Source organism: Emys orbicularis, chromosome 5, assembly GCF_028017835.1.
Source record: "Emys orbicularis isolate rEmyOrb1 chromosome 5, rEmyOrb1.hap1, whole genome shotgun sequence".
Taxonomy (NCBI): Eukaryota; Metazoa; Chordata; order Testudines; family Emydidae; genus Emys; species Emys orbicularis.
The window spans coordinates 7918960-7942794 of record NC_088687.1 but is presented as its reverse complement, the minus strand read 5'-3'; the positions used below and the strand labels follow the sequence as shown (position 1 = coordinate 7942794).

The 23835-nt window shown below is 46.2% G+C and overlaps 1 protein-coding gene across 1 annotated transcript in view; it reads left to right on the top strand.

The window, feature by feature from the left end:
• The window catches only part of TECRL (trans-2,3-enoyl-CoA reductase like), a 117753-nt gene that overhangs the window by 20205 nt on the left and 73713 nt on the right, over window positions 1–23835 (top strand). Inside the window, exon 2 of the mRNA XM_065405552.1 lies at window positions 9058–9109. Within this exon, the coding sequence (XP_065261624.1) occupies window positions 9058–9109 (52 nt within the window). The remainder of the gene's footprint in view (window positions 1–9057; window positions 9110–23835) is intronic.

Here is a 23835-nt window from a genome sequence, read left to right as displayed (position 1 = left end):
CGCAGCTTCTCCTCCACCTGTACCAGAGGCAGCTGCAGATCAATCATGAGAGGAGGCTACGGCACTACCGTGACGGCATGAAGTCGGACACTAGCTCCGACCTCTCTGAGAACATGAGACCCAGCGCCCAGGACATCTCGCTGTCACTGGGTCTTGTTGATACTGTTGAACGGCGATTCTGGGCCCGTGAAACCAGCACGGAATGGTGGGACCGCATAGTGCTGCAGGTCTGGGATGAATCCCAGTGGCTGCGCAACTTTCGCATGCGGAAGGGGACTTTCCTCGAACTGTGTGAGTTGCTGTCCCCTGCCCTGAAGCGAAAGGACACCCGGATGCGGGCAGCCCTGACTGTCCAGAAGCGAGTGGCCATAGCCCTCTGGAAGCTCGCAACGCCAGACAGCTACCGGTCCGTCGCTAACCAGTTTGGCGTGGGCAAGTCTACCGTGGGGGTTGCTGTTATGCAAGTAGCCAGGGCAATCGTCAAGCTACTGCTATCTAAGGTAGTGACCCTGGGAAACGTTGAGCTCATCAGAGATGGCTTTGCCGAGATGGGATTCCCAAACTGCGGTGGGGCTATAGATGGGACTCACATCCCTATCCTGGGACCGGACCACCAGGCCAGCCAGTACATAAACAGAAAGGGATACTTTTCCATGGTGCTGCAAGCACTGGTGGACCATCGGGGACGTTTTACCAATATCTACGTTGGATGGCCTGGCAAGGTTCATGACGCTAGGGTGTTCAGGAACTCTGGTCTGTGTAGACGGCTGCAGGAAGGTCTTTACTTCCCGGACCACAAAGTAACTGTTGGGGATGTGGAGATGCCTACAGTCATCCTCGGGGACCCTGCATACCCGCTAATGCCCTGGCTCATGAAGCCCTACACTGGCGCACTGGACTCAGGGAAAGAACTATTCAACTACCGGCTCAGCAAGTGCAGAATGGTGGTGGAGTGTGCTTTTGGCCGTCTCAAGGGCAGATGGAGAAGCCTACTCACTCGCTGTGATCTCAGCGAGACCAATATCCCCATTGTGATAGCTGCTTGCTGTGTGCTCCACAATTTGTGTGAGAGCAAGGGGGAGACCTATATGTCGGGGTGGGAGGTTGAGGCAAATAGCCTGGCTTCTGATTACGTCCAGCCAGACAGCAGGGCGATTAGAAGATCACAGCGGGACGCACTGTGCATCAGGGAGGCTTTGAAAGCCAGGTTCCTGACTGAACAGGGTCTCCAGTGACTTTTCACTTTGTGGACACAGATGCTGAACCTGCCCCCGTTTCTCTACCCAGTTACTGTTGACTATCCTTCCAAGTTACATACCCCCTTCCCCACCTTCCCAACAAATAAAATCTGTTCTGTTCTGTTAATGAACAAGGTTCTCTTTTTTACTGTTTTCGCGGGAATGTTTTAAACCGGGGACGCAGACTGTGGCGGGGGGCGGGCTTACTGTTTTGATGCAAATGATGCTTCTAAAGTCCGGGAATGACAGGCTCCGCAGTGCTGCATTGGTTGTTTCAACGCAGCCTGCCAGCAGTCCTGGGCGGGACTGGATGTATGTGTCGGCCAAGTGACTTTCTGGCAGGGGGCGGAGGGTAACAGATCCCCTGCTGCGTGGCTCTGTGATCCAGGATAAGGACCGCGGCATAGGATCTCTAACTGCCCTCCCCCGACACAAAGTCACAGATCAACCCCCTCGCACCCCAGAACAAGAAAACCACCTCCCAGACTGACCAGGGTAACTGGTGACTGTGCTGTGTATGTGTCCTGATGCTGGACCTGCCCCCGCCTCTGTAGCCTGCTACAGGTGACTGTCCTGTCCAAGTAACAAACCCCTTCCCCCCCTTCAGACAGAATCCCCTCCAAAAGACACTCTCGGAAACAGTACTTAACAGAAACAGATGTTTTATTACGAACCGCACATGAAAAGGGGGGGGGGGGGAAGGAAACTTGGACATGGGCTAGTGTGAGATGGGTAGGAAAGGACTTTTCAAACTTTGGAACGAGAGCCTTCCATTGCTGCAGCAGTGTGCAGTGGCCGACTGACAGTTTTAACGGCCCTTGCCGCCCCTCCTTCTTTGTACTTTTGGTGAGGGGGGTGTGGGACTTGGTGGCGGGGGAGGGCGGTTAGAGATAGACAGCAGCAGTGCTCTGTCCTCCTGCTTCCGGTCTTGCAGAACATCCACTAGGCGCCGGAGCGTCTCCGTTTGCTCCCTCATTAGTCCAAGCAGGGTTTGAGTAGCCTGCTGGTCCTCCTGGCGCCACCTCTCCTCCCGTTCCATGACTGCTCTGTGCATTTGTGACAAGTTCTCCCTCCACTGTGTCGTCTGGGCTGCCTGCTCTCGTGAGCACTCCATAAGTTCATAAAACATGTCTTCACGAGTTTTTCTCTTCCTTCTTCTAATCTGCGCTAGCCTCTGGGAGTGTGATGCCAGGCTGGGTTGGGAGACAGTCGCAGATGTGTCTGTGGGAATGGGAAAAAGGGAGTAAATTCCTGAGACAGATAAATGAAGTTGCTAACAAAGAGCATAGTCTTTCTCTGTGAACAACACCATGCACTGCACCTTTCACATGCGCACTCAGGACAAGGTCGAATTTTCGGCCCTCGCCTTATGTGTCTGGGGTCCTGCAGTTGCGATCAGAGAAGCGTTGCAGGACACCTCTACTTCTGCTGCGGGAAAACATGGTAAGCCGTAGACTTGTGGCAGCTTAAACATGTAATAGTAGCACTGGGCTCCTTTCGCACTGAATGCAAGGCCACTCTCTGCTGGCAGCAATCAGGGAAGCATGAGCTCTGCCCCTGTCCCACCACCTCGCGGCTGTCCCCGGGAAAGATCCCTGTATGCTGCCCCTCTGCCGCCTCCACCGCGTGGCTGTAAAGCAGTCCCAATACTAACATTCCCCTCCCTAATTTAAAGCAGGGCGTCATGTGTGACATAACCCTCATGAGGATCTCGGAGACCGAGAGGGGAAGGATGCTGCGTGAATGCATGCAGAGGCCTGGGCCATATGCCGCCATGCTGTGCCGCGCACTGATCCCCGACTACCTGATGGACTCATGGCGTGGGAACGTGTGCTACCACGGGGGACCAAACAAGATTGCCCTGCCGTTGAACCTCGTGCGCATGCTGGAGCGGTACCTCCAGGAGAGCTATGCGGAGCTATCCCAGGAGGACTGTCTGTCCATTCCCGGGCACATTGACCGCCTTTTCCTTTAAGTTGAGCATAACGGACTACAGAGTGGAGGGGCCGTGTTGTGGACTAATCATGAATATCCGGACAGTACTTGATTTTCTATACATAGTTAGTAGTAAAAAGTTTACTAAGCCAACTAAATCATGAACAACAAATTACTGATATAGTTATTATTCCTGTTTTGTTATAAATAAAAGTTTCTATGTTTAACTGAGTGACTGAAAAGCCCATTCTTAACAATATAAATATTCCACTTATGTTAAAATGAAATGTTTAGATGTTTAAAGCACTCACTGCTTGATCCTTCCCCTGATTCGGTGTCCGGGGTAAGGGCTGTGGACGGTTGGTAGGGGATCTCGGTAAGGGTGATGAAGAGCTCCTGGCTGTCGTTGAAATCAGCGGTGCAAGCGCTGTCGACTGCCTCGTCCTCCTCATCTCCTTCCTCATCTTCCCCGTCACCTAACATTTCCGAGGAGGAACCGGCCGTGGACAATATCCCATCCTCGGAGTCCACGGTCACTGGTGGGGTAGTGGTGGCGGCCGCACCTAGGATGGAATGCAGTGCCTCGTAGAAACGGGATGTGTGGGGCTGGGATCCGGAGCGTCGGTTTGCCTCTTTGGTTTTTTGGTAGCCTTGTCTCAGCTCCTTGATTTTCACGCGGCACTGCGTTGCATCCCGGCTGTATCCTCTCTCTGCCATGGCTTTAGAGATCTTCTCATAGATCTTTGCATTCCTTCTTTTGGAGCGCAGCTCTGAAAGCACGGACTCATCGCCCCACACAGCGATGAGATCCAAGACCTCCCGATCAGTCCATGCTGGGGCCCTCTTTCTATTAGATTGCACGGCCAACTCTGCTGGAGAGCTCTGCATCGTTGCTAGTGCTGCTGAGCTCTCCACGCTGTCCAAACAGAAAATGAGATTCAAACTGGCCAGACAGGAAAAGGAATTCAAATTTTCCTGGGGCTTTTCCTGTGTGGCTGGTCAGAGCATCCGAGCTCTAAGTGCTGTCAAGAGCGTCAACAGAGTGGTGCACTGTGGGATAGCTCCCGGAGCTATTACCGTCGATTTCCATCCACACCTAGCCTAATTCGATATTGCCATTTCGAATTTAGCGCTACTCCTCTCGTTTTCGAGGATTACAGAAGTCGAATTTAAAAGAGCTCTATTTCGAACTAAGTAGCTTCCTGGTGTGGACGGGTGCAGGGTTAATTCGATGTAACGGCGCTAAATTCGATATAAGCTCCTAGTGTAGACCAGGCCTTAGTGGCTCAATTCTTTCCCTGGGACACATCAGTGGAACGTCCACTGACTTCAGCCCAAAGAGCTAAAGTTTGGCAAAGTCATAAGTAATTGAAAGAAGGGGCTTATAAAGGGAAGTGTTTAGCACCTCAGGCTACAGGCATCAACCCTTATGCTTAGGGATGGCATTTAAAAAACGCAACCTGTCAGAAATGTTTCCTCATTTCTTCCCAACTTCAGCATGTCTCCCACAAAGTTGCACTGCTCTGAGGTCCATGGGAGCCAACATTCACTCCTGGACAAATGGTAGCGTAGAGGTACAATACCTCCTCACTAATCAGGGCTCAAAACAGGAGCTTTTTTTGGTTGAATGAGGGGAGGCAGCATGGTTATGTGGACGAAGTGCTGTCTTGACTGGGAGTCAGGAGGTTCAATTCCTGGCTATGCTGCTGATCTCTGTGCCTCTGTTTCCCTTTGTCCATTTTGATCATAGGCTCTTTGAGGCAGCAATAGTCTCAGTGTTTTGTTTGGGTTTTTTTTAGCACCTGTCCCAATAAGGCTCTGCTCTTGGGTGGGGCTGCAGACACTAAGGGTATGTCTACACTACCCGCCGGATCGGCGGGCAGCGATCGATCCAGTGAGGGTCAATTTATCACGTCTAGTCTAGATGTGATAAATCGATCCCCGAGCACTCTCCTGTCGACTTCTGTACTCCCCTGCCACGGGAGGCACAGGCGGAGTTGATGGGGGAGTGGCAGCAGTCGACTCACTGCGGTGAAGACACCATGGTAAGTCGATCTAAGTACATCGACTTCAGCTACGTTATTCACATAGCTGAAGTGGCGTAACTTAGATCGATTTCCCGCCCCCTCCCCCTAGTGTAGACCAGGCTTAACACAAGAAATTAGTGCCCGTAAACATTTAGAAAGTCAGGACTCCTCCCTTTCCAGTGTAAGAACAGACCATGAGCAGTACTGCCCTCGTCTTATGACAGGGGTGTAAACCTTTAGAATCTTGATCTGGGTCATGTCTCTGGGGCCAGAAAATAAAATGTCCAGAGTTTAGTCTGGTTTCCTGTGTTTCAGACTCTTCGTTCTGGATATACAGCACTTGCTTCTAACAGTGGGAAAGCTTCCAGATCATAAAACGTTGTGTGGGGAAAGGTATTTTTGGTAATTTTTAGAGATTTCTAAAATGTAGTCTGACCTTCCCTCTCCTTTCAAGACCTCTGCAGGTGCACTCATGTAACAAAGGGATTCTAGCCTCATATAAAAAGGCAGAGGGATACTGGAATCAGGCCAAGTCTGAAAGCTTTGAAGCATTTCTGTGTGTGTGTGTATACATTATAGGATGTATACACACTACAGGGATGGCATTTGTACCTCAATGCTACCATTTGTCCAGGAGTGAATGTTGGCTCCCTCAGACCTTCTATAAAGGTCCTGTAGGTACTCTTATGGAATGGCTTATGTACACACCAGATACAGATAAAATGTTTTCTTTTGTCGTTGTATCCACAGGGTAAGATAATGCTGGTGCTAGAACTCCAAAACAATGCCCCAGAATTCAGGATCAGACCTTCCTCTCACGTACCTGGTGTAATTTCACCGGGTGAAATCCTGGCCCCACTGAAGTCAAGAGGATGTTTTGCTATTGACTTCAGGGACTTCACCCAGTGAATTCAGTGGCGTTACAGCCCTGGCTACAGACTAACTCTCCACAATTCCAACAGACGCTGGACCTTGGCTGAGGGAAGGAAGAGTTAACTCCCAGCTAAACTGGAGAGTCACACAAATGGAGGTCAAAGGGGGACAGGGGGAACCCAAACTTTAATTATTTAAACCAGCAGTTCTCAAACTACGGGCTGGACTTCCCAAGGGAGACACGAGCTGTTTTTATTTATCTAAAAAATAAAGCCCAGCCCAGCTTGTGCCTCCAGTGGGCTCTCATACATAAATATAAGAGCTCTGGCTATCAGCCCTGGGTGGCTAGGGCTGTGCACACCCGGGATGTGCGAATAAAGGGGACAGCTGGAGCCCCGTACTCGGGCTCTCCTTCCACCCAACTCCACCCCCCAATCCCTCCCCTAGAAGTAGTGGGGCTCCAGCTGTCAGCCCTGTGGGTAGCAGCAGCAGCACAGAAGTAAGGATGGCCATGGGCTGCAAAATCTGCTGTGAAAAGTGATACTGATGAATATCACTTTTCACGTTGCCGCCCTTACTTATGTGCTGCTGCTGGCATGTCACTGCCTTCAGAGGTGGGCGCCAGGCCACCAGCTGCTGCTCTCCGCTCTGCCTTCAGAGCTCGGTGGCGATATATGTCCTTGTGGGAGATGGGGATGTAATCAACTACAGATAAAAAGAAGGGGGGAGAGCAATCAAATAAGTTTGAACACCACTGATTTAAATTAAGCACCACCCCATTTATTCCTTTGGAATTTAACGGAAACTATTTACTGTTCAACTGGAACATATGGTTACATTGCTCTGGTCTGTCAAAATCCAGACCTAGTTGACTGTCTACTCTATATCTTACTGATTTAGAAATGTTGATTTATCACTTATGTAAAAGATGAATTCATTTGGTTTCTGTATTGAGCTACAGCTGTTGGTTCTTGATCCTCTTATTTCCTTGGATCAATATTTCCCCCCATTCTCTTTAAAGTTGGCAAGAAAGGAAACCTAAGGTACTTAACTGGCCCCATTACCATGGTTTCTGAGCGCCGAACACCCCTAGGAGTTACACAAATAGTACTTTCCTCATTTTAAAGATGGGGGAAGTGAGCCACAGAGACCAAACATCTTGGCGATGGTTTCCACAGATGCTTGTGGCAGAGCAGAGAATGGAATGTGGGTCACTGGAGTGACAGGCTGACACTCTAACCACTGGACCATTCTTCCTCTCTTACAGAATTCTATTCTTTATAAGCCTCATGTAGGAAAATGCAGCCTTCTGCATACTTACTTTAGGCTTTCCATAACTTCAACCATCATAATTTAAATTAGCCATTTTTAACCTACTGGAATCCCCACACAAGACTCCCTTCTACAGCCCAAACTAAGATGATCCCACCCTAGCCACTGTATCTTCCGAGACCTTGAAGAGCAGCAGTTCTGTCCTCTTACTGTTTCACATGCATGTAGACCCATCTCAGCCAGAGCCGAATGGCCCTGGAAAGGAGGCTTGCTGTAATGATGACAAAAGTCATGTAGACAGATCTCAGGGAAGCAATGTTCCACTGGAACATCGACAACTTGCACCAGCTGAGGATTCTGTGTTTGCTTCTTTGTCTCTCTGCTTAGATGACCAAGATAGGGTGGTGTTATTTGGACCTTCTCCTACCAAGAGCTGGACTGAGAGTTTTAGCGTATCTTCCACAGGCCACCAATCCCTCATGGGCTTTGATTGCTATTTCCCAGGGCCTGGTATGAATTGTTAACCTAAGAGTCAAATTCTTTGCATCCTTCACCAATTCCTTTAGTGATCCATCTCCTTTCCCTCTTAATTTGCCGTATATCCCTAGTGTCTATCACAGATACAATGTACACTATACCTTTTAAAATCAACATGAATTGTAAAAAAAAAATTTGTTAGCACCTCAACTGTTTTTCAAAAGTAAAATACCATGATTGGATTTGTACGTGAACAATAGTGCAGAAAATAAACTACTTTAGAGAAGAAGCTACAGAAGCAGTCTGCTTGTTCCACAGGTCCCTGATTAACAGGATGACACAACTTTATTGCCCTTCTGTATCGCTAAGAATTAGAGCAATGCAGTCCCATGGCAATTATGTCCCGGCCATGTCCTGATTGTCTTCATGAGTTCTTATTAGATTGGCAGAGACTTATTATGACTATTGTGCCTAAGAGCTCAACCAAGGACCTGGACTCCAGGGTCCGGTAATAAGTGCTGTACAAACTCAGAACAAACGGACCATCCCTGCCCCAAGGAGTGTACAGTATAATACAAGGCCAATAGATGGCTACAGACAGATATGGGAGTACAAGGAAGCAATGAGACCATATTGGTCTCATTCGGCACACCAGCAATCTAAACCTTGTCAAGTGTGTGTGTTTTTTGTAGGCATCACAGCAAAGGAGAGTTGTAAGGAGGATAACGAAGTAGTTTGTCATTTCTTTATGGAAATACAGATTCTTATACCCTTGTACTGAGTAGTTCTTTACTCCTTAAGCAGGCCCTCTCGAAAACTGCCCATTCCCTACCTGTTCCTAGCGCCAAGAGCCAGATCCTGATAATCTCCCTTATAGGGAGTCGTACCTTAGTCCTCAAGGAGTCCCATTGGTTTGATCTTTGGGGAAGGGATTGTCACATGAGAAGTAGCAGCTTTCCTCCTCCACAGTTGGAATTTATGCCAGTGCTGTTTATACCGGTTACAGGCCACATCAGGCTAATCCCAGTTATAACCAAAACATTACATGGGCAAAGAGTGTTGGAGTACAAACAAGAACAGTGAAGTCGCTGCTTTGCATAGACATTGCCCGAAGCAGCTGTAGGCAAACGGAAGTGGCCACTTGTGAAATGAATGTGTGTATGTTCCCACCCCCAGACTAGAAGAGGAGGACAAAGGAGTAAAAACTAATCTGTTCCTGTCTGTTTCTCTTTCAGGTACCTCCATCATCCTCCCTCCTTGATGTAAAACATAAATTTCACAAAACATGTAAGTACTCTGGACGTCCGTCTGGAAGCATGCTGGGGGAACTTAATGCTTGGAAAAGTTTGTCAACTTCACTTTCATGACACTTCACACCAGGGCTTAGATTGGCCTGACAGCTGTTTTGGAGTAACAGTGACACCGTGGGAGTGCTGTGGCCTCCCAGACCTGTAGGAGGGTAATATAAAATACATCCAACTCCCTATAAAGGGGGAAGACTTTTCAGGTCTTGATATTACAGTAGCAACTAAAGGCCACCACAGAGCCCTGCAGTACGTTGGGTGCTGTACCACACATAGTGACTGACTGTCTTGCCTATGTAGACTACATTCTTCAAGGCAAAGGAGGTAGAGTTTAGAGTGGGTTGGGAATCTTTTGCTGAAACGTCTCCTCCATCACAATGCCAACTTGCCAAAATGGAAACGTTTTGCAGACAAATATCGGTTTTGATTAACCCTTTGTCGGGAAGGCTTCAATTCCAAGATACGATTTCTGGTCAAAGCCAGGGATGGGCAGGGAGCTGCCAGCCACCTCCCAAATAGTTGGTGGCCAAGTGGTTGGGGCACTCATCTGGGAGATAGGAGAGTGGCACCTAAGTCCCTATTCAGAGCAGGGACTTAACCTGCCTCTTCCACATCCTGCATGAGTGCTCAAACTACTGGGGCTATTGGCTATTTGGGGTGGGGTGTGTATGTGGGCTCTCTCTGGTTCGTGCAGAAATTAAAAGGTCTCGGTTTCATCCTGATGCTCAACAAAACCAAATGTCAAAACCTCAATCTTTCATGAAATGGAATTCTTGCTTTCTGGCCGGCTCTTGTAGTAGTGTCTCCATTTTACAGATGAGGTGAGGCACAGAGGTTATGTGATTTGCTCAGGGTCACACAGTAAATCTGTCACAGTCCAGAATTACACCCTCCCTTTCTAGTTCCTTTAGTATCGGACAATCCTTCCCCTCTTCTAGGATTGTTCTTCTTTGGGTCTTTTTCAGATAGTTGAGTATAAAAAATGGATCTTGTTTATTTGTAGATTATAGAGCTGGTGTAGATGTGGATTCAAGTAAGAGCAAGCTTACTTGACTCTACATTTCCCCCCCCCCCTCCACATGCACCTATAAAAATGAGTGGTGATGAAAACCTGGGAGTAAGAGCTGGGAATGCACCTAGACTCCAAAGCTTTGTCTAAAATGTCTGTGGAGAATCCTGATGGGTGTGAAGGAACTGTGGTTTGCATGGTTCTTACCTCTGTGGTATATGATGCTGTCCCTGGCTCACTTCTGCAGCATGAGCATTAACTATTTCCCAGAAGAAGTTATTTGAGGTTCTGTGTATATGTCTTCCAAAGATGAAACGAAGGAAATATTTGGCACCTAGTTATCTTCCTACTGTAATTGCTGACTGTAGAGGCAATGATGCAACATGGCTCCTCTTCCTCTGAGCTGATGGGCCAATTTTGGGAGATGGTGCATTTGAAAACAACTGGAAAGAAAACTAGTAAGTGTATTGCTCTGTAGCAGTCCTCTTATTCGCATTTCCTTTGGTTTAGCTAAGGCTTTGGTTTAGCTAAGATCCTCACTCAGATAATATCCTGATGCTTATCACTGGTGTGTGTGTGTGTGTGTGTGTGTGTGTGTGTGTGTGTATAAGCACCTTCTACATTGACATGGTCTTTCTGAAGCTGGCTATGCCAGTCTTACTGGACCGTGACCCATCAAATAAATGCCATGTGTGCTTGTGATGCCATTTTAATTTGTGCTCTTGATGTGAGAAAACAGTGATGTCACTTCAGCAACTTTTACATTGAATGGTACCTTCAGAGCCTGTCCCAAAGCCCACTGAAGTCAATGGGAAACTTTCTACTGAGTTCCATGGACTTTGATTAAAAGATATGACCCATAGGTAGCCCCACTGTTATCATGATGTACAATGGTGATAAAGCAAATATCACTATAGTCTATAGAATATAGCTCAATCCATAGGTGCTTACTGCCATATGTCCTTTTTAAAATAGGGTCGCCACAAGCAAATATACTGCAATGTCTTTTTTAATTCTGAATTGTGTCTCCAGGTAATCACAATATTTAAGTAACTTCTTCATAGGTCCTGATTCTGCCACCCTTATGCTAGTGCCTTTCTCCATCCCGACTCTCTGAGCGTCATGAGAGTAAGGTACTCCTCAAGATGAACTAATGGAAGCAGAGGTGGTCCCTTAGGATTGCAGTCATGCTTCAGACATCTGTTTGCAATTCCCATTCTTTTGAATAAGAACTCAACATGAGGAGAAGATACCTGGTATTAAAAGGCTCTTGAGTCCAGGGGAGAAAGGCAATGTAAGAACCACTGGCAGGAACTTAAAGCCAGACAAATTCAAACTAGAAATGGGGCACAATTTTTTTTCAACAGGGAAGGGGATTAACCATTAGAACAAACTAGCAAGGAAAGGGGCTGATTTTTCCATTGTTTGATCTTTTCCAATGGAGACTGGATTCTGCTCTGGAAGAGATGCTTTTGCCAAACAAAAGTTACTGGGCTCAGTACAGGAGTAACTGGGTGAAGTTCTATGCAGAAGATCAGACTAGATCTAATGGTCCCTTCTGGGCTTAATCTCTGAATCTCAGGGCTGAATTTGATTGTGAACACTTGCAGTTGATTACTTTAAACTTCCTTTATTGTGACTGCTCTTAAATTACACCTACGCCGATATAACGGTGTCCTCGGGAGCCAAAATATCTTACCGCGTTATAAGTGAAACCGCGTTGTATCAAATTTGCTTTGATCTACTGGAATGCGCAGCCCCGCCAGAGCACTGCTTTACTGTGTTATATCCAAATTCGTGTTATATCGGGTCGCGTTATATCAGGGTAGAGGTGTATTTCTTTTTTGTCTCTGTAAAGGTTTGAGAAATTTAGAACAGGAATGGCTTGAAAACTGTTCATGTTCTTGTGAAGAATGTTTGGGCAGTTGGGGGTTGTATCCGTTCAATTAAAGATGGGATTTCTTTTTAAATAAATTCACTTAAACTGGTGCAAATTCCTGTACAGACTCTTAAATTGACTTAAACTTCGTTTATATTGTTCAGACATTAATGCTAAAAATTCCACACAAGGGTGTACATCAGTTTAACTAAGATCAAGTTGGAATTTTTTTTGTTTGGTTAAACCAGTGCAACCTTGTGTGAAACCAGCCTTGTGACACCATTCATTACACCTAATAGTACCTCATTCCTCATGTACTCCTAATGACATTGATGGAGCTGTGTATGGAGTAAGTTACTCTTTAGCATGAGTAAAGGTATGACAATGTAGCTCTATATTGCCCACTGGGCAAGCTTTGTGACACAGCTTTTCCTGTAAGTTTTTGTTACCTGCTACTCTGTTACTTCTGTCTAGTCTCCCTAAAAAGTGGATTGTTCTCTTAGGGCTGGTCTACACTATGGGGGGGGGAATGGGGAGGTGGAAGGAATCGATCTAAGTTACGCAGCTTCAGCTACATGAATAACGTAGCTGAAATCTACATACTTAGATCTACTTACTGTGGTGTCTTCACTGCAGTGTGTCGATGGGAGACGCTCTCCCGTCGATTCCCTTTGCACTTCTCATTGAGGTAGAATACCGGAGTCGACGCTAGAGCGATTGGCAGTCGATTTATCACATCTATAATAGACATGATAAATCAACCCCCCCCCACACACACACACACTGGATTGATCGCTGCCCATCGATCCGGCCAGTAGTGTAGACAAGCTCTCAGTCTAGCACTTCTTTCCTACCAGTTTTGATTCACTAATTTTTCCTCAATCCAACTCTATCATTTTTGGTTTAATTTCATCCCTTTTCTCCCACTCTTATAGCTGCTAGCCTTCATGTGTGTGTGCACATGCATGGATGCACAAATGGGGCATGGGGGGAAGGCAATCAGTAAATACAAACCTTTTACGAAGGGGCAGAAAATAGTTGCAGTTGTAGAGGCTACATTTTCAATGTTCAGTCTATGTGAAATTTTATCTTCACCATAGATCACTTATAGTATGAAATATCTCACCCGCTAATTACCCTCATTCTATGGTTCTCAGACTCCGGTATTCTCAAATAAGCATGCATGTGCACCTGCTCCCTCTTCATCCATTTCCCGTTGATCACCCTTGTTAAGTTCTCTCCCTAGCTTGTAGCCTGCCTTGGTGAGCAAGTCATCTCTGTTCAACACCAATCCTTTCCTAGTAGTGATCAGGGTCTGTTTCACTGCCCACCACAATGAAGAAGGGAGTGGCAAACTGAATTATAGATTTATTTATTTTAAAGAGCACGATGGATCATGATCACCAGGTTACAACTTGTTACTGTTTTTATTTTTTTTTTGAGATTCTAATTGCAGTAGATTCTAACTCAGTCTCTTCAAGAGCTCGTAGGAACACATTCTGAAGTCCATTGTCAGTCCTCATTTGGGCAAAACTCCCATTGGCTTGACAGAGTCCCATTGAAGTCACACTCAGCAGTGGGTTATAGTTTGTTACATTGATGTGAATGGAGCAAACCTGGTCTACAGCAGCTGAGGACCAGGCCCTCTAGCATCTATGAATCAGGGAAGAGTAATTTAGGTTCAGGGTTTGGTCTACCGAATCTGATGCAAGTTGAACACTTGGGTCTTCAGGTTCTTAACCCTAGATCATGTAGGATATTCTCACATTAATACCTACTGGTTAGAGAGAGCTTTTCAGCTGTAGATCTCAAAGCGCTTAAGAAACAAGGAAGTATCATATCCCCCTTTTACAGATCTAACTGCTAGCATCTCCTTTGAGTTTAATGATTCTAGCAGGAAGTGTAGCCTAGTGGATCGACCTCTGGAGTTGGACTCAGAATGCCATTTTTCCTGGCTCCTCCACTGGCCCGCTGGGTGAGTTGGAGCAAATCACTTCACTGCCTTGTGCCTCAGTTTCCCCATCTGTAAAATGGCCATAATGATACCATTCTCCTTTGGAAAGTGTTTTGAGATAAGAACTGGGTGTTATAATGGGCCCGAACAAAATGATGAGCAGTGGAGGGTGTCAAAATCAAGCACTGACAATTAAAACATGTTATTCCTTATGTGCTTTATCTAGTGCAGTGGTTCCCAAACTTTTTTCTGCCAAGTAACCCTTTGGCATCTCACTAAATGTCCTGGACCCCTTTTACTTCCAGTGTTACTGGAATACCTATGTCAGCATGACCTCTCCCAGCCGGTATGTGACAGGTCAAGCTGTGCAGAGGGTGCCATTTTGTTCTCAAAACTGCTGGAACCCCTTTTGAGCCCTGGCTCAAGGGGCAGACCCCCTCCCTGTGACTCACAGCAGACTCTCCAGGAATCCAGGGACCCCACTTTAGGAACGACAGGTCTAGTTATGTTTATTTTGTCAAGCTTTGCTTTTCCTTTTGATAGAAGCATGGTTGGGTTAATTAAAAACAGTGACTTGGAGAGCAGGCCAAACTTTTGCGGCTGATGTCCGTGGCATTCTCTCTAACTTTTATTAGTTTGCAAAGTTTTGTTAGAGTTGGGAAAGATTCTCGAACTATAAAGTGGAAAATGTAATTACTCAAGGATCAAGGACCCAGCCTCTAGAACAGGTAATAAAATGGGGAAGCCATCCAGCATACAGATCAGGGAAAAGGATTTCAAGGTTATGGGCAGAAATTGCTGAGGAAAAATGGTTGGATCAGCAGAAGAGTAGAATAGTGGAATGAACCTGCTGGATCATAAAGCACCATAGCCAGCCAGAAGAGGGCTCCATAACCTCCCTAGGACACGAAAGGGGAGACCTGTCTGAGGTCACGGGACATGACTCAGGAGTGATCCGTGAGCTGCAGCTCTGGTTGGAGGCAGCAGCCTCTCAGTAAAGGGAGGGCTGGAGAGCAGGCCCCTCGGGAGTTGGGGCTGGAAGGCCTGAGAGCTGGACAGAGTCACTCCCTGTTGCTTGCAGGGGACTAGCTGGAGCTGCAGCAGAAGTGGAAGGGTCATTGTGCACCCCTGTGACCTTCACACCCCTAGACTGCTCTGCCCCTAGGGGCCGGGATGGGAACCGCTGGGTTTATCTGTTTGCTTTAACAGTCACAGCTATCAAGGCCAGCGTGTCTGCACCTTTCATTTCTGGCTGCCCTGGAAGAAATCTCTTCCTGGACTGAAGTATTCTAGGGAGTCTACCCTGGGCTAGACCCCAGACAGCCCAATGCTCGGTGCATGTACAGAACTTGCCTCTGGTACACAGGACACACTGCCAGACAGGTAGAGGGAAGTGGGGTCAGTTACAATACAAAACAGGTGGGCAAGAAAGATTCTGGCTGGTGCGTGTGCCACCCTGAGCACACATTGGCTATAATCTGCCCCCCTCAAGTGGTGGCTGGGCCAGCTTGTGATTGAGTCTGCTGCAGCCTTGGCTAAGAGAGATGCATGTCTCAGCACAGTCAGTAGAGGCTTATGCTTTAAGCTGAAGAGGACCCAGGCTTGATTCCAGTTGCTGCTGACCAGGGTCTGTCTGCGTTCTTGATCTAACAGGTGTTACTAGAGTGAGCTCAGCAGAGTGAAAAACAAATGAGTGGACTAAAATCCTTATCCTCTAGCTCCAAAACCTGAAGCTGCCATCATTTGAGATAAAAGATGGTACAAGAGTGCTCTTCAAAGGAGAAGTTTATGTAGGTAAATACTTAGGAGATGCAGCACCAGTAGATGATGCTCAATGATAGAGGTAGAATCAGCTGTAGGCTTTATAGGACCAATAAAACAATGTTTATGTGGGGTGTTTAACAAGGGAGATCTCCTTTAGTGCCTGTTCTAAAACCCATGGAAGCTGGTGAAAAGATTCCCATTGACTTCACTTGGCTTTGCATCAGGCCTGTAATGTATGGTAGTGTTGGGTACCCTCTCCGCTCTGTGGTTTGGCAAGCAGAAGGTAGCACCAACGACACCCACACAGACATAGGAGATCACATGGTCCTTTCCAGCAGCTCTGTGGGCCTCTATCCAGCCCCCTGCTGGCTTTTTTCTGAACATCAAGGGCTGTCTGCCAGCTCTGCTCCTTCTGTGGCTACTCTTGCTGAGCTGAGCACTGCTGAGAAGCCAGAGTGTGGGGAAGGCTGACTGCTTGGAAGAGGAGCAGCTCATTTCAAATCTGCTGCTTTCTGTTTGTATGCAAGCCTGGGCCAGGTTTACAAAAGGGGGCAAGGGGCTGTGTGGGCCATGTGAGGGAGGGGATACCTAGGGTAAAGCCTTCCCTTCCAGCAGCTGCAGTAAGGCCAGCCCCACATAGAATCCTAGAAGATTAGGGTTGGAAGGGACCTCAGGAAGTCATCTAATCCAACCCTCTGCTCAAAGCAGGGCCAACACCAACTAAAGCATCCCAGCCAGGGCTTTGTCAAGGTGGGCCCTAAAAACCTCTAATGATGGAGATCCCACCATCTCCCTAGGTAACCCATTCCAGTGCTTCACCACCCTCCTAGTGAAATAGTGTTTCCTAATATCCAACTTAGACCTCCCACTGCAACTTGAGACCATTGCTTCTTGTTCTGTCATCTGCCACCACTGAGAACAGCCGAGCTCCATCCTCTTTGGAACCCCTTTTCAGGTAGTGGAAGGCTGCTATCAAATCCCCCCCACTCTTCTCTTCTGCAGACTAAATAAACCCAGTTCCCTCAGCCCCTTCTCGTAAGTCATGTGCCCCAACCCCCTGATCATTTTTGTTGCCCTCCTCTGGACTCTCTCCAATTTGCCCACATCCTTTGTGTAGTGCGGGGACCAAAACTGGACACAATACTCCAGGTGTGGCCTCACCAGTGCTGAATAGAGGGGAATAATCACTTCCCTCGATCTGCTGGCAATGCTCCTACTAATACAGCCCAATATGCCGGTAGCCTTCTTTGGCAACAAGGCACACTGCTGACTCATATCCAGATTCTCATCTACTGTAATCCCCAGGTCCTTTTCTGCAGAACTGCTGCTTAGCCAGTCAGTCCCCAGCCTGTAGCTATGCATGGGATTCTTCTGTCCTAAGTGCAGGACTCTGCACTTGTCCTTGTTAAACCTCATCAGATTTCTTTTGGCCCAATCCTCCAATTTGTCTAGGTCACTCTGGACCCTATCCCTACCCTCCAGCATATCTACCTCTCCCCCCCAGTTTAGTGTCATCTGCGAACTTGCTGAGGCTGCAATTGATCCCATCATCCAGATCATTAATAAAGATGTTGAACAAACCGACCCCTGTTCAACAATTGAGTCAGGTGCAGCCAAAATCATGAGATCAGCTTAATAAAAAGTGGAAACTTGGTCAAAATACAAAGGATGAATATAAACAAATAACACAAGTATGTAGGGACAAAATTAGAAAAGCCAACGCACAAAACGAGATCAAACTACGGACATAAAAGGAAACAAGAAAACATTCTACAAATACATTAGAAGCAAGGGGAAGACCAAGGACCAAGTAAGTCCGTTACTCAATGAGGGGGGAAAGACAATAACAGAAAATGTGGAAATGGCAGAGGTGCTTAATGACTTCTTTGTTTCAGTTTTCACCAAGAAGGTTGATGGTGATTGGACGTCTAACATAGTGAATGCCAGTGAAAATGAGGTAGGATGAGAGTCTAAAATAGGGAAAGAACAAGTCAAAAATTACTTAGACAAGTTAGATGTCTTCAAATCACCAGGGCCTGATGAAATGCACCCTAGAATACTCAAGGAGCTGACTGAGGAGATATCTGAGACATTGTCCAGTTCTGGGCGCCACATTTGAGGAAAGATGTGGAGAAACTGGAGAAAGTTCAGAGAAGAGCAACAAAAATGATTAAAGGTCTAGAAACCATGACCTATGAGGAAAGATTGAAAAAATTGGGTTTGTTTAGTCTGGAGAAGAGAATACTGAGATGATAACAGTTTTCAAGTACATAAAAGTTTGTTGCAAGGAAGAGGGAGAAGAATTGTTCTTAACCTCTGAGTCTAGGACAAGAATCAATGTGCTTAAATTGCAGCAATGTCAGTTTAGGTTGGACGTTAGGAGAAACTTCCTAACTGTCAGAGTGGTTAAGCACTGGAATAAATTGCCTAGGGAGGTTGTGGAATCTCCATCATTGGGGATTTTTAAGAGCAGGTGGGACAAACACCTGTCAGGGATGGTCTAGATAATACTTAGTCCTGCCTTGAGTGCAGGGGCCTGGACTAGATGACCTCTCGACGTCCCTTCCAGTTCTATGTTGATTCTATGAAAATGAGACTCTAAAATCACACATTTGGGATCTTTCCATTTCCTGTCTAGGGTTCAGCCCCTTAGGGTATACCTCTTTAAGGCTTTCTCTGCAATCACAAGGACCAGGGACTTTCTTAAAAGTAGACTGAGATTCCACCTGACTCCAGGAGCTTGGTCTTTAAGGAAAGACACCAAATAGGACACGGATAACAATAAAATCATGGGAACTGGAAAAACTGCAGTTATCAGAGAGGATGAGTATTCTTAATACATCAAGTAATTCCATTTGGAGAATGGGCCTGACACTAAGCTACACAGTTCTGAGAGGTAACCCAGGCATGCTCTGGGGTTTAGTCATTAAGAGTGTCGGGAAAGAGGCCAGTGATTGCTCAGCAACGCCTTGTCTACCAGTTCGGTAGAAGCAGGGAAGTCTGATAACAGTCTTGCTAAGAACCTGCAATTCCTCTGATCTCTCCACACTGCCTATTCAAGCTGGAGTCTGAGGTGGGAGAAAGTTAATGAAATCTGTCAGTTTGGATGCCTGGAAAGACAGATCTGCACTATGAATACACCTGCTGCGGACTCAGAGGCTAAATCGTGCTATTTATGGCTCTCCCAAACCAGTTTTGTAGTCTAGGCCTGTCAATCAGCCAGGGAGCCTTCAAGTGTCACAGAAGCTGAAGAGACGCAAATAAGCTGTGTCTAGGACATGAAAGCTCACAGGGGGATCTTTCCTGCCCTCTCCACTGAGGAGAGCAGGGTTTTTATTTATATAATATGAAGGTTTTTTTGGAAGAGTGACCTGATCCCATCCTGGGGCCAGTGGCTGGGGCTGGATTCTCTCTCTGGACGGAAAGGTGGTTGTGGAGGGGACAGTTGGTAACAATTCACACATTCTCCAGATAGCTGTCTCCAGCCCGGAGCTATGACCCCAAACCATGGGCTTGTATAGGGCAGCCAGAATCCCACTGACTAGGTCGGTCGATTGCAAGGCCAATATCCATAGCGTCCAATCCCCAGGGCAGATTTACAGATAATTTGGGTTTGGCAATCACTTCCATCTGTTCTTTTCAATAAGACTTCCTCCGTCCATGTTCGTAGTAACTCAGGTGGAAACACACAATGAAGTGTGTTCAGTGGGGACAGATAGTTAAAGCAAAGGGAGTGAAGAAATACAGCAAGTTCATTTGGGCAAATTATTCATTCATCTTTGTTGACCTTGTCAATGGAAATGGTTTGATTGGGAGAAGACATTTGGAGGTTTTGTTGCAGATTAAAGATACTAATAGAAACGTGTTATGATGAATTTCTGTACCACATTAATGAAAAAACATTAAAGCTCTGTTCTAGAGTTCCTTACAATGATCTTACTGTCTTTGCTGAGACAACAGCATTACTGAGCAGGTTTTAACGAACACTTGGATGTCTTTGCTATTATAACTGTAGCATCTATAAACCCGAATTCAGAGTGGGGCCCCTTACTCTGTGTTTGTGCGAGGTGTTGTACAAAGTAAGAGACAGCTCCTGCCCCAAAGAACATACAATCGAAATGGGAGGACAGATGAACGCTTTGATATCATCGTGCCTATTTTACAGTTAGAGCAGAGATAGTAAGGCCCAGATCTACAAAAGGACTTAGGTGCCCAAGGGTCTGTCAGCATTAGAGCAGCACAGATACAACGCTGCCGCTAGGCCACTGGAGTGCCATAGTATAGATGCTTCCTACATTGCTGGAAGGTGTGTGTGTGTGTGTGTGTGTGAGAGAGAGTGTGTGAGAGCTCGGTCAACAAAATAATTTTTCCTTCAACCTAGCTGCATCTACACCAGGGGGTGAGTTTGAGCTAACTACAGCACTTGGGGTGTGAAATTTTTCACGGCCTTGAGCCATTAAGCTAGGCCAATCTAACTTCTAGCTGTAGACCAGGGCTAAGTCTGGGAGGGGGTGGGGCTTAGGAATCACCCCTCCCCTCAGCATCTGCTATTGGCTAGCTTACGTGGTGTCCCCACCCACCTCACGTAGTGTATTGGCCGTTGCCCATTCTTAAGCGCCAATTTCTCCCCATTCATTGTATGGGCCTAATTCAGGCTTTGTGGATTCCACTGAGTGGCTAAGCACGTAGAAGCTATGCATTGCCCTCTCCGCATTGCAGTGCCTACGTGATTCATTGAAGGTCTCAGAGCGGGGAACTGAGTGCAAAGCTCCACGTGGCCACCCGGCCTCTTATGCTTTGTTTTCATCCACACAGCAAGAAATATGAGGCTGCCCGATTGGTTCAGTTCTGGACACATCTGCACAAGCATGTTTGTATCATAGACAAGCGCCGGTCCGCTGGTTTAGGCTTGTGTTACCTGAACTGGTGGCTCATGTGTCCGGATAACTGAAAGTCACATGGGAAACTTGGTGTTCGTTTCATTTACTTATTAAATGAAGTCCATACAGTGGAGGGGATACCAGTGATCTTGCTTGGTTTAAATAAAAATAAAAATAAAAATAAAAAGGTAGACTGAATTATCAATTCTGAGACTTTTCCTGAAAGGCATTTTAAATGTTTAGTTCATACTTGTCCCCCACTTTGTTTGTGTCTCTTCATGCTCCTAGGATTTATCTACAACTCCTTTGGACAGGTTTGCATAGTAAGGGTCAGTGAAAGAAGGCTCCAGCTACTACTGAAGTATCACACTTGTCTGTGTGTCTCAAGAGTGTGCCTGGCGCATGTGTATAGAGAAAGGTGACATGATCACATGTCACTGCAAGACTTCATTACTCACTTGCCAGCACACATATACAGGAAGACTCACAGGTAAACACAGTCATCTGCAGACAATGGTCCTTGTTAATGGGAGTCATCAAGATTCCAAACCATCATCAGAGTTGGTAAGACAACTCCCACCTGTTCATGCTCTCTGTATGTGTGTGTATATATATCTCCTCAATATATGGTTCACTCTATATGCATCCGAAGAAGTGGGTTGTAGCCCACGAAAGCTTATGCTCTAATAAATTTGTTAGTCTCTAAGGTGCCACAAGTACTCCTGTTATTTTTGCAAGTTACCCTCCGTTTCTTTTTCATGGGGAGTTTGAATTGTGTTGGATGGAGTGATTAGGAATAGCTATTTGATCAGACTCAGAACATCGGATCAAATATTCCTAAAGTGGTGTTTTCTGCAGGTTACAAGCTGCTACTCCTCGAGAATATTTATGATTTGTGTTAACTCATGACACTGGTGAGGCAATCCTGAATTCCTCAGACAAGGAGGATGGCTTTGTGTTTCAAACTCTGGGCAAGGATTTAGGCTGTCTGGGTTCAATTCCTGATTTTGCTCCAGACTTCCTGTGTAACCTTGGGCAAAGTCACGTAGGGCAGACATTTAAAGGTATTTAGGTGCCTAACTTGAATAGAAATCTGGTACTTGGGGCCTAATCCAAAACCTATGGGAGTCATTCCACTATTTGAATGGGTTTGGATCGGGCCCTTTCTTTTTCTCTGACTCAGTTTCTTCTCTATAAAATGGGAATAACTTTCTCCCATCCTTTGCCTGTCTGGTTTAGGTCATGATCCTGTAAGGAGACTTTGGGACGTTAGCACATATTTAGAGTTAGCATGTGTTTAAGTGTTTTGGTGACTCCCAATGGATTTAAGCACATGCTTACCTTCTTTGTTGAACTGGAGGAATCTAGAAGAATGGAGATTTCTGAAATCCAAACCCTACTCTGCTGATTAAATGTTTGTGAAAAGAAAAAGACCTTGATAAACACAAAAACATTTCAGCATTTAAACCATTGATAGAACAGTCGAGATCATCGCAAAAACATTAATGCAAATGAAAATTGTTTCCTTTTTTGGCAGCTGCTGCTTTGATTTTTATTGCACTGCATTAGCAGGACTACAGATATTTCTTATGAGTAATGTAGTAATAATAATAATAAAAAGGCAGTGAATCTATTGAGACATATCTTGGAGCAGAACTGGTCCTCTTTGCTCTCTGGGACATTTTTTCCTAGCTGAGATTTACAGAGCTCTAACACTGCATCATAACGACAACCTGTGTAAACAATCTCCGAACAAATGTAAGATATCATTTAAATGCCTCATTAGGAAAAGGAAATTTCATAGATTATTTGATGTTGTTGTGACTTTTTTATTTTACTTTTATTAATTTATGTTTGCATTTGCAGGGGATTTAATTTATAGATATGCAAGAGAAACAACATAACTCTTTTCCACGGCTGCTCTAGTAGTTATCCTATTTATTATTGTAGTGCATAGGAGGCATCTGAGAATGCGGCTCCATTGTAGTAGGTGCTGCATAAACATGTAGTGAGCCCTGAGGAGTCACAGTGAAGCAGGTTCAGGCCTACAAAATGCTACCAACATCGCTTTGATTCTTTTAAAAAAACCTCCTGGACTACTTTAGACTCCGACATTCAATGTTCCCCCAGTAACAGACATTGTTAGCATTAAGGCTGTGTTCTCAGCGGGTGTGTTGGAACAAACAGTGGACGCTGGGAACAAACAGTGTAATGAAAGTTCAACAGCAGAACTGCTGAGCCAGGAGAGGAATCCTGGCCCCATTGCTGTCAATGGCAAAACGCCTATTGATTGCAATGGGGTCAGATCTCTCAATGGGCTCCGCACCCATAAATGGGCCGGATTTCCCAAAGATCTTCGCTCCCATGGAGGCACCTGAATGAGGTGAGGAGATTTGCAGAAGAGTTCAACACTCCGCAGTTCCCCGGGGGAGCTACTGAGATCTTCTGCAAATACAGCCGTATGTGACACGTCGAGTGATCCGCTGTAAGGCACGGTCCTGCAGGTGTTGATGGGATACCGAATCCCGAGAGACATGGCGATGATCTCCCCTGTTAAAAGTTAAGACAAAGGAACGATCCCTCTGTTCTGAGCTCTCACAGGGGCCTACCAGAGGAAGAGGAAATTCCGAACTGACTGTAAGGATCCTAGTGCAGCCTCTGATGCAGGCCAGAGCAGAACCGCATGAGACTCTCGGGAGGTAGGCCCAGCTCCACAAAGGCTCCTAATGTTTGTTTAAGTCAAGGGAACTTAGGAGCCTAATTACTTCTGTGGATCTGGGCCATAGTACATAACCAGCTGAAGTGCCGACCAGTCCCAGTTCCCTGCTGCTGCAGTTATTGCCAGCCTGTCCTCTGGAAACCCCCTGCTTCCAGCAGGCCAAGTAACCAAAGCTCTGGGGTAGGCTGAGACAATGGAAAATGGAGTGAGGAACAGGACAGCATGGACTCAGGACGAAGGGGCCTTGTTGGGCCACTGTGAAGGGGGTGGAGGGGAAATGTGCTGCATGATCTAAAAAATAAAAAGGAGTCATATAAAAATGGAAACTAGGACAGATTATAAAGGATGAATATAGGCAAACAACACAGGAATGCAGGGGCAAGATTAGAAAGGCAAAGGCACAAAATGAGCTCAAACTAGCTACAGGAATAAAGGGAAACAAGAAGACTTTTTATCAATATATTAGAAGCAAGAGGGAGATCAAAGACAGGGTAGGCCCACTGC